This window comes from Lutra lutra, chromosome 14 (assembly GCF_902655055.1).
Source record: "Lutra lutra chromosome 14, mLutLut1.2, whole genome shotgun sequence".
NCBI classification, from domain to species: domain Eukaryota; kingdom Metazoa; phylum Chordata; class Mammalia; order Carnivora; family Mustelidae; genus Lutra; species Lutra lutra.
The window spans coordinates 55,714,607-55,733,721 of NC_062291.1; the positions used below are offsets into that span (position 1 = coordinate 55,714,607).

At 41.8% G+C, this 19,115-nt stretch overlaps 1 protein-coding gene across 4 annotated transcripts in view; it reads left to right on the forward strand.

The window, feature by feature from the left end:
- The window catches only part of PLCE1 (phospholipase C epsilon 1), a 327,344-nt gene that overhangs the window by 253,812 nt on the left and 54,417 nt on the right, over positions 1-19,115 (forward strand). For 3 of the 4 annotated variants that reach the window (XM_047702042.1, XM_047702044.1, XM_047702045.1), the window contains 9 exons: positions 3,488-3,670; positions 5,304-5,421; positions 6,030-6,186; positions 9,445-9,567; positions 9,649-9,785; positions 12,389-12,627; positions 14,126-14,187; positions 14,267-14,432; positions 17,744-17,851. In XM_047702042.1, the coding sequence (XP_047557998.1) occupies positions 3,488-3,670; positions 5,304-5,421; positions 6,030-6,186; positions 9,445-9,567; positions 9,649-9,785; positions 12,389-12,627; positions 14,126-14,187; positions 14,267-14,432; positions 17,744-17,851 (1,293 nt within the window). The remainder of the gene's footprint in view (positions 1-3,487; positions 3,671-5,303; positions 5,422-6,029; positions 6,187-9,444; positions 9,568-9,648; positions 9,786-12,388; positions 12,628-14,125; positions 14,188-14,266; positions 14,433-17,743; positions 17,852-19,115) is intronic. The other variant, XM_047702043.1, reaches the window with a different exon arrangement.

A 19,115-nucleotide genomic window follows, 5' to 3' on the forward strand; every position in this document is an offset into this window, starting at 1 on the left:
TAGATAGATAGATAGATAGATAGATAGATAGATATTGCACATATATATATGTGCAATACTTATGAGTAGAGAGCATATCCTGAATAACTGATTTATTAATTGATTAATAAGCCCATAGTCCTATCTGCACAACGATGCTAGGACTGCACAGCAAAAAGCCTGTTTCAGTTAACTCCTCCTAAAACGGAAACCAAAATACAAGCTTCCTGTCCCCTCCACAGGGAGAGTCCAGTGTGGTCAGCTGCTTGGAAAAAAGGTCTTCAGGAGCTATTGTAAATATTGATCTTTAATTATAATCATTCCTCAGCTTTCCAGCATCATACAAATCCATGCAACCTGGACATAAACCAAAGCTCTGAGCTTAGTTACAATCACGGTCACAAACCAGACATGGTTTGTTGGCTCCATCTTATAGCATCTTACAAATATATAATAACATATATTGATAATTATAATATCACATAGAATATTTTAACTACCCTAAAAATTCTCTGTCCCCTGCCTATTCATCTCTTCCTTCCACCTTACGTCACCCTACTCACCCCCACTCTCCACCCCTGCAACCAGTGATCTTTTTACTGTCTCCATAGTTCTGCTTTTTTCAGAATGTCATATGGTTGGAATCATACAATATGTAGACTTTTCAGATCGGCTTCCTTCACTTAGTGTTATACATTTAAGATTCCTCCATGTCTTTTCATGACTTGATAGCTCATTTCTTTTTGTTGCTGAGTAATACTCCGTTGTGTGGATGTACCACAGTTTATTTATCCATTTACCTACTGAAGGACATCTTGGTTGCTTCCAAGTTTTGGTATTATGAATAAAGCTGCTGTAAATATTCATGTTCAGGTTTCTGTGTGGACTTAAGTTTTCAAGTCTTTTGGATAACAACCAAGGAGCATAATTGCTGGATTGTACGGTAAAAGAATGTTTACTTTTGTAAGAAACTGCCTCACTGCTTTCCAGAGTGGCTGTGCCATTTCACTTTCATACTAGAATGAATCCTTATTCCTGTTACCCCACATCTCCATCCAGCATGTGGTGTTGTCAGTGTTCTGGATTTTTGCCATTCTAATAGGTGTTGGAGCAGTATCTTATTTTAATTTGCAGTTCCCTGATGCTGTATGACGTGGAACAGCTTCTCATATGCTTAATTCCCATCTGTAGCTCTTCTTTGGTGAAGTGTCTATTGGGGTTTTTGGACTTCTTTTTAATTGGGTTGTTAGTTTTCTTATTGTTGAGTTTTAAATTTTCATTGTATATTTTGGATAACCGTTCTTTATCAGGTGTTTCTTTTGCAAACATTTCCTCCCCATCTGTGGCTGGTCTTCTAATTCTCTTGACAATGTTTTTTCCAGAGCAGAAGTTTTAAGTTTTAATGATGGGATCTATTAAATTTTTAAAGTGTTAGTCAAAACCCATAGATAAAATTTTTACAAGATTTCTTCCAGAATGTGATATTCAATAGGGTAGTTAAAATTCATTTTTGAAATTGTGGCATGAAATGTTGATTCCACTTTGAAGTCAGTTGTAGCAGCTTGTTCACAGGGAGGATGCCCTCTATTAGGAAGGAATGATCTCCAACCTTCTTCATTCTCAATAGCACTGTATTCAAGATTCATTTTCCAGGAAGAGAGATTCTAATTGGCTTATTTGGATGTTATGCCAACCATTGGTCAAGGGAGCATGTTTCACCTTGATTGATAGACTCCAGACTGAATCCAGGGGCACCTGGTGGCTCAGTAGTTAAGTGTCTGCCTTCCGCTCAGGTCATGACCTCAGGGTCCTGGGTTTGAGCCCCGCATCAGGCTCCCTGCTTAGTGGGGAGTCTGCTTCTCCCTCTCCCTTTGTCCCTCCCTGCCCCTCCCTCTCTTTTTCTCTCTTAAATAAATAAACACATTTTTTTAAAAAAAGACTGTATCCAGTGGAAAGATATATAGTAAAATTGGGGTATGGTTAGAGAAAAGAGAAATGATTAATGGGCAGGCATAAATCCCAGATATCCATCAGAGATCACCAAAAGATTTCCCACATCAAGTGTCCAACTCACTCAGCATCCTGGGATCCATAACAGGATGCAGGAGGTGGGAGGTCACAACGCAAGTCTTTTTTTTTTCTTTTTAATTTAGAACCAGGCTTTTTAATTGTGAGATTTCATTATAATTTACAATGATTATATTTTGTGTTAAGGAAACTTTATTTTTTAATTTTTTAATTTTTTTATAAACCTATAATGTATTATGGGTATGCACAACTCAAGTCTTAAAATGAGATAGCTATTGAACATTAGGGTGAAGGATCAAGCACACACACGCATGCACACATGCTCACGTGCGCACACACACACAGACCCACACAGTCGGGCACACACACACACACTTGCACACATGCACGTGCGCACACACACACACTTTGTTATTCACAGAGCACCTACAACAAAGCAAAACCTATTTACAAGCACCTCTTTGGAGTTGCAGAGGAGGACTGGCCTTAAGAGCTTGAAGAAAGTAAAGACAGTAAATTATGAAAATTAATTTTAAAAGGTCCATTTTATACAACCTATGAAATATCATTCATGTTGGCTTTAATTCGCATGTTACTTTTTGTAGTTTTATTAACTGGCCTCCCTGACTTGGAGAATTGTTGGTGGTTGTTTAATGAGTAAATCTCTGCTGCACCCCAGGGCACATTACTCCACATTACCTGGTGAGAAGCAGCTGTCATGAAGCATCCCTGCCCCTTAGGGATCTTCTCGCTGCTCACAGCATCACAGTATGCATGGTGTTCTGAGTGCCCTGGGCTCTCTGTCCTTGGGTATCAGGCACAATAGAGGACAGCAGCCCAACTATTTCCTTAATTATTTTACCCAGTGTAGCTGTTGACACATAATGTTACATTAGTTTCAGGTGTGCGCTGAGTATTTAATAATATGTTTCCTCTGTGGTTATCTCCCCAGAGCCCTCTGGAGTAAATTCCAGGTATGCCACATACTCTGTATTTCAAGTCAGACTGTCCCAGGCATCAAAGTAGATAAAAAACAAACAACAACAATAAAAAAACAAAAACCTAGGATGAGGCAATACAAATAGAACTTGATCTTACTTAGTAGATCCACACATACACACGCTCAGTCCTCCAAAGCCCTAATTCGCAAGTGGATCTTCCTGAATATTCCTACAGTGGCCATTCTGGAATGTAACCTCTGAAACTGGGAAGGGAAGTTTGTTTTCATCCCACTTGCCCATGGCCCCCGGAAAGCACATCCCTGGAACTCAGCAGGATGTGACCAGGACAACAGGATGTGATGAGACTCCCTACAGAGAGTCCTGACAGCTAGGACAGAGCCACTTGGGTGGCCAGACCTCTAGTTCGCCCTAACTGCCTGTGCTCCTCCACCTCTGGGGATTTACTAGAAGCCATTCATCTGTGGACTTCCCCACTGCTTGCTGTCTCCTCATGTGTTCAGAATGTGGCTCTTTTACAGGAGGACGGACGGTATGAAGGCCCAACTTTGGCTCACGCTGTGGAGCTGTTCGGTGGCCGGCGATGGAGTACACGCAACCCCAGCCCCGGGACATGTGCGAAGAGTGCTGAGAAGCCCAGTGTGCAGAGGAACAACACGTTGGGCATAAGCACCACCAAGAAAAAGAAGAAAATCCTTATACGGGTAGAGTGTTATTTATGACGCCTCAGACCCAATCATCCAGCACTGTCCTATGGTCTACAACACCAGAAACTACCTTAGTGCATTTGGGGTGCAGACAGAATGAAACAAATGAAATGCAAGTGCTTACCAGGCACCTCCTGGTGCCAGGCCTAGTGTCAGGAATTGTGTCGACACCTGAAAAAGTCAGGGGCGGCCAACAGTGAGCACTCAGTAGGAGTCACAGTGAAGCCATCTACAGGGTGCTGTGGGAGGAGACATAAGGAAGATCCAGGGCTAGGACACAGGCAGGAGAGGCTTCCCAGGGAAGCTGACAGATGGGTCTTGAAGGATCAGAGCGACAATGCCTGGGGCAGGGTTGGCAGGGAGGATTTCTGGCAGAGGAGGCAGGAGGGAGGCACGAAAGACTGGGCTTGTTCAGGGAAGCACACACAGTTCTGGGTTCGTGGTCCATGCTGGAGCAGAGGCTCTGTGGGGGGAAGCAAAGGCTAAGAAGACCAGGGATCCCATTAGGAAGGTCTTCGAGGGCCAAAATGCTCAATGTAGAACACAACTTAAAATATAGTATCAAGGGGCGCCTGGGTGGCTCAGTGGGTTAAGCCGCTGCCTTCAGCTCAGGTCATGATCTCAGAGTCCTGGGATCGAGCCCCGCATCGGGCTCTCTGCTCAGCAGGGAGCCTGCTTCCTCCTCTCTCTGCCTGCCTCTCTGCCTGCTTGTGATCTCTCTCTGTCAGATAAATAAATAAAATCTTTTAAATATATATATATATATATGTAGTATCAAGAGAAGCAACCTAAATGTCCATCCACAATTGAAAGATCAAGGAAAGGTGAGGTATACATACAATGGAATAGCATTCAGTCAGCCTTTCAAAAAGAAGGAAATCCTGGCATGTGACAATGTGGGTTAACCTTGAGGTAATTACCCTAAGTGCAATGAGCCAGTCACGAAAGGACAAATGCTGCATGATTCCACTTAGATGAGGTACCTAGAGTGGTTAAGCTCTTAGAAACAGAAAGTAGTATGGTGGATGCCAGGGGCTGGGGGACGAACCAAGGGGAATCCGTTTTTCATTGCGTCTAGAGCTTCAGTTTTATAAGAGGAAAGAGTTCTAGAGACCTGTTGCACAACAAGGCACATAGAGTTAGCACTACCCTACTGTACACTTCAAAGTGGTTAAAGTGGTAGACTTTATGGTTTTTACCATGGCAGAAAATATTTGGTTAGTTACCACTATACGTTCTATATTACATTATATAGAGATTATCACTATAACACGGTAAGGTAGTTTCTCCATGGTTATCTAGAAAAAGTCCCACGCTTTGCATATGGGAGGCCATTGATGCCTGAGCCAACCTTTGCTGGCTTCATAATTTGGTCTCTATGCAGAGCTGCCAGGGGTTGTGTGTCTGCTTTTATCAGCCCTCTCCCCGGGGAGTGCTGCTGTCTCCAGAAAAACAAGTGGCCAGTGTAACATGAGATTCCTGGGTCAGCCCTCACAGGGGTCTGTACTGGTTTGGGGTGGGGGCATGTAGAAGGTGGGGCAGTCAGAAAATAGGGACCTGCCTGAGCCGCAGCAGTGCCCAGAGGGAGAAAAACCCAGGACGAAGACTGTTGGCACATGTGTGTTCCCAGGGTGAGAGTGGAGAGGCGGCCGACGACGAGATGGCCACGCGGAAGGCCAAAATGCAGAGGGAGAGTCGTAGCCGGAGTGGTTCAGACCCTCAAGACATGAATGAGCAAGAAGAATCCGGTAAAGCCCCATACTGACATCTAAGATTTTTTTTTAATTATTATTTTATAGGGAAAATATGCATTTGGTTTTCCATTGTGATTTAAGTACTGTGGACATTCTTAACAAAACTCTGTCTTGTTAAATACAGTTATCTTTGGAGTTAACTAGGTAGTGGAACCTAAGAGGTACTTCTGGAAGCTCAGTGGGCTTGGAAGAAAATTCTCATTAATTAACTTGGCCTCATGGGCAGAGGATATGAGATATGCAAAATACAATGTGGTGGGTGAGACGAGACCAGACCAGTGATTCTCAACCATGGCTAGATGATTTTTTTAAAAAAATATCTGGATGCCTTGGCAGCACCCCAGCCCCAACCAAGTCCAATACTTTCGGGCTGGGACCTGAACATCTCTGTATTTTTAAGCCCCAAATGATTCTGATGTGCAGCCAAGGTGGAGAACCCACCACATGAGTCCACTCATCAGAATATTTTGATACTTCTTGTATAGAAATTGCCGGCGAGGTGGATTTGCTCAGACGTTCAGAAGCAGCTTTGATGTTTCTTTGATTTCTAGGGAAAGAATAACCTGGCGTCATTGTCTGGTTTCTGTGTTTCTCTCTCACAGAGGCAAATGCCGTCATGAGCCCCCCTAACACTCTGCCTTCCAGAAGAGCCCACTCTTTGACCACGGCTGGGTCCCCCAACTTGTCTGCTGGGACATCATCTCCCATCAGGCCAGTGTCTTCCCCTGTGCTGTCTTCTTCAAACAAGAGCCTGTCCAGGTGGGGCCTTAACATAATAAAACACAAGGACCCTTCACATCATTTAAGTTATGTAGAAGGGCATCATTTTCTAGTGCTCTGTGGAAAGACTATCTCTAATTTTGACTTAACAATTAAATTGAAAACTGAAAAACCCCCGATTTTTAAAAGCTTCTAATTTTCCTGATTTTACACTCCTATCTTCTTGCATTACTATGCTTGCTATTACTATATTACTATATCTTACTACTATTACTACTACTACTATTACTACTACTATCACTACTATTACTATTACTACTACTACTATTACTACTACTATCCTATTATTACTATTACCACTATATTGCTACTATATATTACTACTATATACTACTACTATTACTACTATTACTATTACTATATTACTATACTTACTATTACTATATTACTAATTACTATTACTAATTACTAATTACTATAACTAATACTATTACTATATTACTATATGTATATATACTATATACTATATATATACTATTACTATATGCTAATTACTATATGCTACTTACTATATATATATACTTATTACTTACTATACTTACTATATACTTACTATATGCTAATTATTATATGCTATTACTATATGCTACTATTACTATATGCTAATCGTATGACAGACCAACCCTTCAAAGGTCAGGAGTGCTAACACAACCCAAACTTTGATTTTCTAAAGTTGCCTTGTCAAATAGAGTAGCTGCTGGCCACGGGGGAAAAAGAAAGTTGTCTATTTAAATTCGATTTTAAATCCATTAAAACTAAATAAAATTTAAAATTCAGTTCCTCAGTCACACTATGCACATTAAAAGTGTTCTATGCTACAAGTGGCTGGTGGTACTGGAATGCAGTGAGACAGAGAACATTTCTATCATTGCAAAAAATTCTGTTGGCTATCATTGCTCTGAGGAATAAAGTAAGTTTTAATGTAAGCTACCTTATCCTTTGCTGTTAGATAAAATATATTTAATACTCTTCTCATATGTAAGATACACATGTCTGGAGAAATGAATGTATTAGAGCAAGTTGGGTATGTTAAGGTGTAATTCTAAAGCTGGTATTATAGTAAATTATTTTATAAGGTTCATGTGAAATACAAATTTGAAACAACATCTACCCTCTCAGATGAAATAATATTAGGAAAGCATAACAAAGGAATTAGAATGCCATACCATTTCCCTCGACCCCCCAAACAGTTTAAGGAATGCAGAGGTTCCAGACTGAACCAAGATAAAACAGGCACTCTATCAAACAGAGGAGTGGTAGGAGGAAATGGGTCTGTGCAGACACTGGCTTTGGAAATGTTAATTACACACTCACAAGTGCATACACAGACACACACACACAATTTCTCTCTCTCTCTCTCTCTTTCTCTCTCTCAAGGAAGTTTGCTACTGATAAGAACCCTGCAGTAAATCATCTTTTAAAGGGAAACTTTCTTTCACAATGTGAATAATGAACATAAGTTATGCTTTATACATTCAGATTTCTACACTTAGTGAAGCTGGGTCAAAGGTACATGGGAATTCTTTGTACCACTCTCATAACTTTTCTGCAAGTTTAGGTTTGTAACAAAATGAAAAGCTACATAGAATCAGAATTCTTTATATTTCAGCCTCTACAGTATGCTGGGTAAATAAAGTAGCCAAAGAACTTGGATGAAGTGGCTTTTCCTTTATTTCGATCCTTCACGAGCAGGAATGGGAAGGACAGAGTAAGGGAGGGAAATCTTTTCAAAGAGTTGCAACTAACATGCCAGAGACAAGATCATCAGCCCTTCCCACAGGAGGACAGGGGTCAGTGCCCACCAGGTAAACCCAAAAGATAAGGCAAGGAAAGAAAAATTAGCCCAAATGCTGTTCAGGTAGAAAGCGAGGCTGAGCCCTGGAAGGGGAGAGAGTGGACAGAGTTTCCTAAAGTCTAAAAGAGAAGGGCTCCTGCAGACAGTGGCTGACACGGAACAAGAAGGGAAGAAGACAGGGAACATAACTGCTTAATGCAAATAACCTACTTTATCAGACCTTTTCCTCTTCCTGAACCTCCAACCTTGTTTCTAACAACACTTTGGGGATCAACACCCCTTGCCTACAAACAATGACAAATCCATCTTTTTTTTTTTTTAAGATTTTATTTATTTGACAGACAGAGATCACAAATAGGCAGAGAGACAGGCAGAGAGAGAGGAGGAAGCAGGCTCCCTGCTGAGCAGAGAGCCCGATGTGGGGCTTGATCCCAGAACCCTGGGATCATGTCCTGAGCCGAAGACAGAGGCTTTAACCCACTGAGCCACCCAGGTGCCCCACAAATCCATCTTTTGTAATACTCTTCCATGTAGAGAGTGCTTTCAGATGTCAACACAAAATAATTTTCCTTGAATAAACACTATTAGCAAGATTTAGGATAAACTGGCTGTTCGTTACAGTATTCCCTATATTTTCTTACATATTTCAAATATTTCGAAAGTAAAAAAAGATAAAGGACAAGAAAACAAAAATAAGTAAGAAAAAAAAAGATCCTGTTTATTGATTTGACCAAAAACCAATCAAAACATTCCTTATATTATCCTGTCAGGGAACCAGTATAGAAAAGTGTTATGAAATAGCTAGACTGAGTTTTGACCAAGTGGACTGGTATTTTTATATTGAATATACAGCCTTGGCAGGTGCAGATATCTTCTAGGCAGAATTGGCTTCTTTCCATTCTTAATATTTTTGTGACTCACATTTTCCGTTAGTATTAAAAGTCCTTCCTTGTTTTCATCTAATAACTGGTTAAGAAAGGAAAAAGAGAAGACATTGATATGTTCAGGACTTTGCTCTTAAACGTAATTCAGACTATGGGAAAGAACGTGCAAATTTTTCCATAAGTTATGCTTTTGAAAAAGCATAGGAAATTTTGAAAAAATGACTTTTCTTCAGAAACGTTGAATTTAAGTTCTTTGGTCCCACTAACCTGTGATTTCAAAGAACTGTTTTGATTAGTTGGAGGATATTAACCTTAGCCTTGTGGCCTTATTACATAGGCTATAAACATAAGGTGGTTTCACTGTATCATATGTCCTATTTACTCTGACACAGTATAGATTACTTTTGAGAGAAATGAAAAGAGAGTCCGGAAAAGAGCCTCCTTCTTAAATGACTTGCAGTCCACTTCTTCGCTCATGTTACCCCTCGGAGGGCGTCTGTTGGGGCGGGTGGACACTGTAGCCCCGGTGTGCCTGTTAAGTTCCTGTCTTTGTTGCAGTGCTTGGAGCAGCAGCAGCTGGCACGGGAGGATCAAAGGAGGAATGAAGGGTTTTCAGAGCTTCATGGTTTCCGACAGTAACATGAGTTTTGTTGAATTTGTTGAGCTGTTCAAATCATTCAGGTACGGCAGGCTTTCTTCTTCTGCTTTCTCAGCCCCACGTTTTGGTGACAATACTCAATGTGTTTTCCACGCCCCACCCAGCGTGAGGAGCCGCAAGGACCTAAAGGATCTCTTTGACATCTACGCCGTGCCCTGCAGCCGAGCCGGCTCCGAATCAGCCCCTCTCTACACCAACCTAACCATCGACGAAAACACCAGTGATCTTCAGCCTGACCTAGGTTTGTGCAACCCGTGACATTTCCCGTGGAGACCTTTCTATCTAAAAACGAAGGTTAGAGATCCCATCACACAGACCTTCATCCTGTCCCGCGGGGTGTGCTGCTACCTGCAGTGTGGTGGAACACTTTTAGGATACCTTCAGGTTGCCTTGGGGATGGGTACCGTTGGCATTTTAGGCAAGGAAATTCATCGTTATGTAAGTCTATGTAGGCATTCTGGAATATTTAATGCACAGAGCCTTCCAGTCCTTCTGATAGTCAGAAACCCTCTCCCATCCACATCCAATATCCAGTAGGTATGTGGTACATCACCTATGCTTCCCTGCCTGCGGGCTGACGGGTACTCAGCCCCAAAGGGGGAGTTGCCTGCCCTTTGACAAGGAGACCTTTAGTGAGCTGCTCCTGCTCAACATCCAGGACACTTTTCCAAGTGTAAACTGGAATGTCTGCCTCCTGTGTCCCACTCACCACCACCACTATGATCACCACCGCTCATACACTGTAAACCTGTTAGTTTTCTATTCTGTTCTCTCAGGAGACAAGAAGCACAAAGAGGCAAAAACAAACTGTCCTCTTTCATACAGTTGCTTTTTTTATTACTCAAAAACCTCCATTGTCCTCAACTTAGACTATTAACCTTTTCAACTCTAGTCACAGGATGTGGGTAACTGTGGATTAGTCAAGTAGTTAAGCTCGTTAAAAAATTAATAAGCATTTTTTTAGAGAAGTTTGAGGTTTACAGAAAAATGATTGGAAAGTATAGAATTCCCATACATGGTTCACTCCTGAACAAGACAAGTGTTAAGGGTGCCAGTGCTCCACTCAGTCAGAAATCCGCATTTTAACATTTGGCTTCCCCAAACTTAACTACTAATAGCCTGGTCTTGACCAGAAAAACCTTACTGATAACATAATGAGAAGTTGATTAATCCATATTTTGTGTATATATATGTGTGTGTGTGTGTGTGTGTGTATACTATATTCTTATAGTTAAATAAGCTAGAGTAAAGTAATTATTATGAATAAAATTGTAGGGAGGATAAAATCCATTTACAGTATTATACTACATTTATTGAAAAGATCTGCATACAAGTGGACCCTCACCATTCAAACCTGTGTTGTTCAAGGGTCCACTATACCCTGCCCCCACACACATACACCATTTTTCCTATTATTAATATCTTGCATTATTAGCATGCTATATTTGTGATAGTTGAGCTGATATTGATTTATTTTTATTAGCTGAAGCCCATAGTTTAGTGTTCACTGTTCGTGTTGTACATGCTGTGGGTTTTGACAAAAGTATAATGACCCGTATCTACCATTACAGTGTCATACAAAATAGTTCTGATGTCTTAAAAAATCCCCTGTTCTCCACCTGGTCTTTCTTCCCACCTTCCCTCTGAACCCCTTTTTACTGTCCCCCTCGTTTTGTCTTTTCCAGAATGTCATATCATTGGAATCACACAGTTTGTATGTAGTGTTTTCACATTGGCTTCTTTCTCTAAGGAATATGTATTTAAGGTTCCCCTATGTTTTTTTCATGGCTCAATAGCTCATTCTTTTTATCACTGAATAATACTCTATCGCATGGATATATCACCAGGTGTTTATCCATCCACCTTTTGAAGAACATCTTGGTTGCTTCCAAGTTTTAGCAGTTATGAATAAAGACACTATAAACATTTGTGGGCAAGTTTTGTGTGGACATAAACTTTCAACTCTTTTGGGTAAACACCTGGGAAGGCTGGATCGTATGGACAAGCCTAACTTTAGCCCTGTAAGAAACTGCCAGCTTCTCTTCCAAAGTGGCAAGAATTAAAAAGGCCATACCAAGGTTGATGCCAATGTGGGACACCCGGAGCATGGCTGGTGGAAAGGTAAAATGGTACAGCCACTTTGGAAGAGGTTTGGCAGTTTCTTAACAAAACTTAATACAGGGGCGCCTGGGTGTCTCAGTCGGGTAAGTGGCTACCTTCGGCTCGGGTCATGATCTCAGGGTCCTGGGATCCAGCCCCGCATCAGGCTCCCTGCTCAGCGGGAAGTCTGCTTCTCCCTCTCCCTCTGACTGCTGCTCTGCCTACTTGTACTCTCTATCTGTCAAATAAATAAATAAAATCTTTTAAAAAATTAAAACAAAACAATACACTCTTACCATCCAATCCAGCAATTATACTCCCTGATAGTTATCCAAATAAGCTGAAAACTTATTTTCGCTGAAACCTGCACACCAGTGTTTATAATTACACTTGTGAAGTACAAAACAACTACAATTTTAAGGGTTCATCTTCACTATCTGTAAAAGTAAAAATGTAGTTATTCTCAAAAATCGAAGTTTAAATTCAGCCTGAAATCCCCTTTCATACCCTGACTCATGCACTTTCAAGATCACTGACCTAGTTCTCTCTTGGTTTCTTTTATTTATTCATTGATTCATTTTTTTATTCCCTCAACTACGTGAAGCCAGGAATAAACACTGAGTGTGATGGCTTGTGTAGACAGATGCGTGAAGAGAGTAATTCCATAACACCATTATCTCCAAAGTGAACTTTGTGAAAGATTCTGGCTAGCTTGAGCATATTCTGTGGGTGCTTCTGTTTCAGATTTACTGACCAGAAATGTCTCAGACTTGGGGTTGTTCATTAAGAGTAAACAGCAGCTGTCAGACAACCAGAGGCAGATATCTGATGCCATTGCTGCTGCGAGTATCGTGACAAATGGCACTGGGGTCGAGAGCACATCTCTGGGCATCTTTGGGGTCGGCATACTCCAGCTCAATGACTTCCTTGTCAACTGCCAGGGAGAGCACTGCACTTACGATGAAATCCTCAGTATCATTCAGGTTTGTACCATTTCGTACACACATGTATAAAGCCTCTGACTGTTCTAATTATTTTCTGCTAAACATACTGTTTCTGTACTTCTTTCCAGAACCCTTAAGTCTTGGGCAGAAACAGAAGGGTTTCATTAAATGCCAAGTATATGTGTTCTTACTTGACATAGAGTTAACATAGATCGCAAGCCTTCTTTGATGACTGTTATAAGGAATCAGTATATGGTTCCTTCTTGTTGTCCTAGCACAGTAATAAAATTAGTAGTCTAGGTTTTCAACCTCTTTGATCATTTAGCAAATATTTATTAGCTCCTTCTATGGGCCCAGCTCTGTTCCAGGATGTGGGATATAGTAGTAAATAAGATCACGTTCTGGCCTTCACCTAGTGGGTGAGGCAGACAATAAACACAGAGAGAATGTAATTTCAGGTATTGATGGATTCTGAAAAACTCAAGCAGAGTAAGGGGAAGTAGTGAGGCAGGAGGCTGAAAGGAGTAAGCACAGGCCACCCTGAAGAGGTGACAGTGGGACTGAGCCCTGAATCAAGAAGCCGCGTGAAGGTCTGAGGAAAGAGCATTCCAGACAGGGAGTAGTGAACTCAAAGACAGAGATGGGAGCGAGACAACAAGACAGCTGGTGGAATAGGAGCCCCGTGAGCCAGACGCACAACAGTAGACGCGATTCCAGACAGATGGGCAGGGGCCGAGTCATCTGGGCATTTTAGGCTGCAGTAAGAACTTTGACTTCAGTCCGTGTGACATGGGAAGCTACTGGAAATTTTTGAGCAGGGGAGTAACCAGATTTGATTTATGTATTCAAGAGGTCACTCTGGCCCCATTGGGAAGTAAGCTGTGCTGGGAATGAGTTGGAAGCTGAGAGACCGGGTAGGAAGCCATCCCAGTAGCCAGGCAAGAGGTGATGATGGCTTCCTCAGGAGGGTGGCAGGAGACAGGCTGGGACCTCATTCGGGCCATGCCATATACAGCAGGCTGGGTCTGGGGTTCCAACCTCCCTTGTCAGCCAATTGGGAATGAGTGGAGTCTCTGCCCAGCAGCTGATCACAGAAAATGCTAACGATGTAAGATTACGATCCCATGATCCGGTGCTCACTCTACTACTACTACTACCATTGCGTTGGGAGCACTGTACCGAGTGGTCTCTGTGACCGGTCTCATTTCGTCTCTCCCCAGCTCTGTGGTAGCTGCTTATCCCAGGTTCACCTGGAACATGCTGACAACCATTTGTTTTCATGTGAATCAGCCTCAGACTTTTCCCTTGCTCTCCCTTTTTCTCTTAAATAAATACGCTTCGTATAATAAACGCACATATAATAAATGTTTTCTTTGGGACTAAAATACTGCCTCTTACCACTGCATAACAAAATTAGTTCAAATATTTGGTTTAGATGTTTCCTGATGAAAACAGAACAGCTTTAAAAAATGATGTGGTGGTTTTTTTCCCCTTAGTTTCCTTTACCTAAATATCACTCTCTTTGTGTCCCTTGCAGAAGTTCGAGCCTAGCGTTAGTATGTGTCATCAGGGCCTACTGTCATTTGAGGGATTTGCAAGGTAACTTTTAAAATCTCCTTTGCCCATCATTTGATTTCTGTTTTCCTCATGCAGACCTAAGAAAATGTGTTTCCTCTAGGTTTCTGATGGATAAAGACAATTTTGCCTCCAAAAATGACGAGTCACAGGAAGACATTAAAGACTTGCAGCTGCCCCTGTCCTACTATTACATTGAATCTTCACACAATACCTACCTCACAGGCCACCAGCTCAAAGGAGAGTCCTCAGTGGAACTCTACAGTCAGGTACAGAATTGCACATGGCATGTGATTTCCACTAAACCTTATTGATGTAACCCCCAAAGTCACAAAACCCTGACCTCGACTCCTTTGAAGAACTTACAAGCTTTTATATGTGAAGAAACATGATGTATGGGAAAACTGCCTATACATACAGTTGTTTTCTTTACTTTTTTGTTTTCTTTCTCCCTCCTATCTATACTTAACCCTTATACAAGGCAAAAAAAAAAAAAAGTATTTGTTTGAGACTCATAGCTTTTAAATCCTACTTAGTCTGACCTACTTCTACTAAAATTAGATTTTCCCATGGGAAAATTAATCGTTTCACTAAATGCTAAATAAATCAATGTATTATAATGGGAAGGCATAATAGAAAATGCAACAGAATTTCTAGGAAATTAATCCCAAAGTATTGTTTATTTTCATTCACAATTTGTTAGACAATCAGTCCATCCCTGTCTATGGTAACCAACTTCAGGAATGAAAATCTACAAAGACTGTAGGCACTGTCCCTACACACTTAAATTCATGCAAACATTCTTGGAAACTCATAAGGGTCTCTGGACTAGAAAAGGCACATCCTTTTGACCTTCACACCATGTCTCAATGATCTGCATGTCAGTTGCCTCTTTATATCTTTTGCAGTTTTCTCATCTGTGCTGCCTATTTTCTGACCTCCTATAAGAAGGGTTCATCAGGAAGAAAAATGAGGCTAGGCCCGGGAATATAAGTGTGTGGTTGTGAGGGGTAGGGCAGGGAGGGTGTTCAAGTGTAAGATTTATCATCATTTACACAAACCCAGCAGAGTTGAGATTCCTTTGTTCTCCACATCAGTCCAGATATTCTGTAAGCATGGGTCAGACTTCTGTCCCAAAGCTTATCTAGTATGGAATTTGTATTTTAAACGCTAAATTCTAAAATACTTTTATTATGAAATGAAAAGGTGTCCTTAGAGTCGTGATTTTCAAAATAGAAGTTCTATCAGGAGACCTCAGCCGGGGAAACTGAAAGGAGCAAGCAAGGGTGGGGGGGGGGGGGCGGCAATCCCCGCTGTAGCTAAAGGCCTATTCTTCTTATGTGCTTTGCATATGACCCTCCATTTGCACAGAGAATTCCAAGGTTAAAATGGAGTTTGAAATCCATTGTTCTAGTTCTAGGAGAAAGACGTGTAACGCGCGCACGCGCGCACATGCATGCAGTGTGTCTGTGGATTTCTGCCAGGAAAATGAGCAGGGGCCAATTCCTGCCTCACTTCCCTATTTGACCTCTAAGAGGTTTTTTTTTTTAACTCTTTAGCATTACATCCCAAATAGAGATCATCACAGCCTTTGAAGGAGGCCCAAGAACCCCTCCAATAGACCCACAGACGTGGTTAAACCCAGTGTGAAGATCCCGTGTAGTTTATTTCTTACTACCTTCTGCCCTCCCTCGGCCCTCCCAGTTACTTCCTCACCACCCTCCACCAGACAGACCAGGAATGAGGAAAAGCCCTGTTCTCACCTGGAATTTCCAGCCCCGGTTTTCTTCTTCTAGCCCTGTGTGGAGGTCTTAATGTCGTACAGACTTCGGAAAGACCTTTGCCTTTGCGTGCTGAAAAACCATCTCCTGAGCTGCCAGTCAACGAGTGTTCCCCCAGTGTGGTCACCATTTGACACAACAGTCCTCAGCCCACAGCAACATACCTCTGCATACTGTAGCTGCCGGAAGAAGCTCTTAGCCTTGGGAGTTTAGGCCCCAGAATCGGTTTCACCTGGGTGATAGGTCACCTGGGAAGACTGGGGGCTACATGCCGTGCAATGGGAAGAATCTAGCAAGGACCTCATTTTAAAAAGTTAAAATAAGAGGGGTTCTGCTGAGTTTCATTGCAACAACTCTAGCAGCCACTCACACACAATACTGGATTGCTGTCACCCGGAAATATTATATGGAGTTTTAAATCCATGAGTTGGCCTGTTCCCAGATACAACCACCTTTTGGTTTGCTTTACTCTTCCAATACATGGAAATCTCTTAAGATAGTTCACAAAGAAGGGCGCCTGGGTGGCTCAGTCGGTTAAACATCTGCCGTCAGGTCATGACCTCAGGGTCTTGGGATCGAGTCCTGCATCAGGCTCCTTGGTCAGCAGGGAGCCTGCTTCTCCCTCTGCCTGCTGCTCCCCTGCTTACGCGCTCTCCTTCTGTCAAATAAATAAATAAAATCTTTTAAAAAAATAAATAAAAGCCTTTTTAAAAATAAAAAAAAAATTTAAAAGATAGTTTACAAAGACAGTCTATGGAGGAAGAGGTTGCTGCCCACAAGTATTACGGAGCTGCACCCTGAGCACATGTGTTGGGAGCTTTGCTGCCGGTCCCCATCAAGGGGAGCAAATGTGTATCATCTCACCTAATTCAGCAGTAGTGCTTCCCGGAGCACTTTCCTAAAGAGGTTGTGAGATAGGGGGTACGTGTGTTGTGACTGATCACTGATGACTGCTGTGGGTATGGGAGAGTGGAATTTATGGGTTATTTGCCTCTGTTCTAGGATTAGACAGCATGGTAAATCCTTGATGACTGCTTGCTTCTACACTTCTGCCATGTTCCATGTTCACAGGAAAGGCATTAGCCAGTGGCAGAATTTGGGTCTAAATTGGAAGAGATTTATTCTGATTGGATTCATACAAATGTTTAGCCAGTTCATTAAGGAATCAGTAGCCTCGTTTGCTTTGGTCTGCAACCTCAGCCCCTTCACCTTCACTCACATTTGCCCAGGTAGGGCACTAGCCTTGCTCCCTCATTTCAGGATATACCCTGTGCATGTCCCTTGAGGGACCAAAGTTGCTGGGAAAATAGTCATATGGGTTTGCTATCAAATTTTACCTTCCAGGGACACCTGGGTGGCTCAGTCAGTTAAGTGCCTGCCTTTGGCTCAGGCCGTGATCCCAGAGTTGTGAGATCAAGTCCCATATCTGGCTTCCTGCTCAGTGGGGAGTTAGCTTCTCCCTGGGTCTGCTCTGCTTGCCATTCCCCCTGCTTGTGCTCACTCTCTCTCTCTCCCCCTCTTTCTGACAAATAAATAAGTAAAATCTTAAAAAGAAAAAAAAAATTTTTACCTTCCAATAGCATTCAGCTCCGGTAAATACTCTTTCCACTGTAATCTGTTCTCTCCCCTAATTCATTGTGGCCTTTGGCCAAAATGCACGATTTATTTTAGATCTTATGCCCTTTTGCTTTAGCCCTGAATGTGGATACTGATATACAGAAAGAAGCATGTGTTGAGTTTAATTGGAGGCTCTGTGTCCATTTGCTCATCTGGAGTGAATCCATGCATTGGTCACACAGGTCCTCCTACAAGGCTGCAGGAGTGTAGAGTTGGACTGCTGGGATGGAGATGATGGGATGCCCATCATCTACCATGGGCACACGCTGACAACCAAGATCCCCTTCAAGGTAATGCTTCATAACGTTCTTTAAATCAGATCACAGAGTCATTATCTTCATTAGTCCTTTACATGACTGACTCTTCCAAACTATACCTTAGGTTGGGGGTTCTTATTCCTGACCCAAGTCAATAGACTTCCCAAAATTGCGTGGGATATGCACATGTTCATTTTTCTGGGAGTTGATCTAGAACTCTCATTAGCGTCTCATTCACCAGTTTAATAACCATTACCTTAAATGAGTTATCTTATAATAATATTGTTGCAATTTTTACATCATAAGATGGTATATAAAAGGCAGGGGCTTTTTTCCTGCTACAGGTGTCCCTCTGACAAGACCAACATCATGTGTAAGGAGATGATTAAATAATCAATATTATAAAGTAATGAGAATTGGTTCCACTAGGGGAGGTCAGTCACCCAGGAAAACTAGTTGCAATGGATTATTGTTTCAAATTCTAAATAGTTTATTAGTTCATTGTGTAGTTACTATCCTCATTCAGAGTGGTTTGGGCTGTATAAAATCATTTTTCTCTGAACTGTGGCTGGGCTGGGATGGAATACTGTGTTATTTGGAGACAGAATAGCTAAAATGCATTTTCTCTTTAGCTCATTTTCCTATTCATCTCTCTTTTTTTTAATTGTGTTATGTTAGTCACCATACAATACATCATTAGTTTTTGATGTAGTGTTCCATGATTTATTGTTTATGTATAACACCCAGTGCTCCATGCAATACGTGCCCTCCTTAATACCCACGACCAGGCTCACCCATCCCACCACCCCCCTCTCCTCTAAAACGCTCAGTTTGTTTCTCAGAGTCCACAGTCTCTGGTTCATCTCCCCCCTCCAATTTCCCCCCTTCACTTTTCCTTTCCTATTCATGTCTCTTAAAACTTATGTACTCTAGGGGCACCTGGGTGGCTCAGTGGGTTAAAGCCTCTGCCTTCGGCTCAGATCATGATCTCAGGGTCCTGGGATCGTGCCCCGCATCAGGTTCTCTGCTCAGCAGGGAGCCTGCTTCCTCCTCTCTCTCTGCCTGCCTCTCTGCCTACTTGTGATCTCTGTCTGTCAAATAAATAAATTAAAAAAAAAAAAACTTCTGTAGTCTATATTGAGAGAAGGAGGATTTGAGAACTATGTTTACATGCACACATAAACATAGGTACATATGTCTTATAGTCCCAAGTAGATTGGTTATAAACTCTTTGAAAGCAGGAAAATATCTTAAGCCTCATTATTTTTGATGTTGTAGCAAACACAGTGCCTTTTAC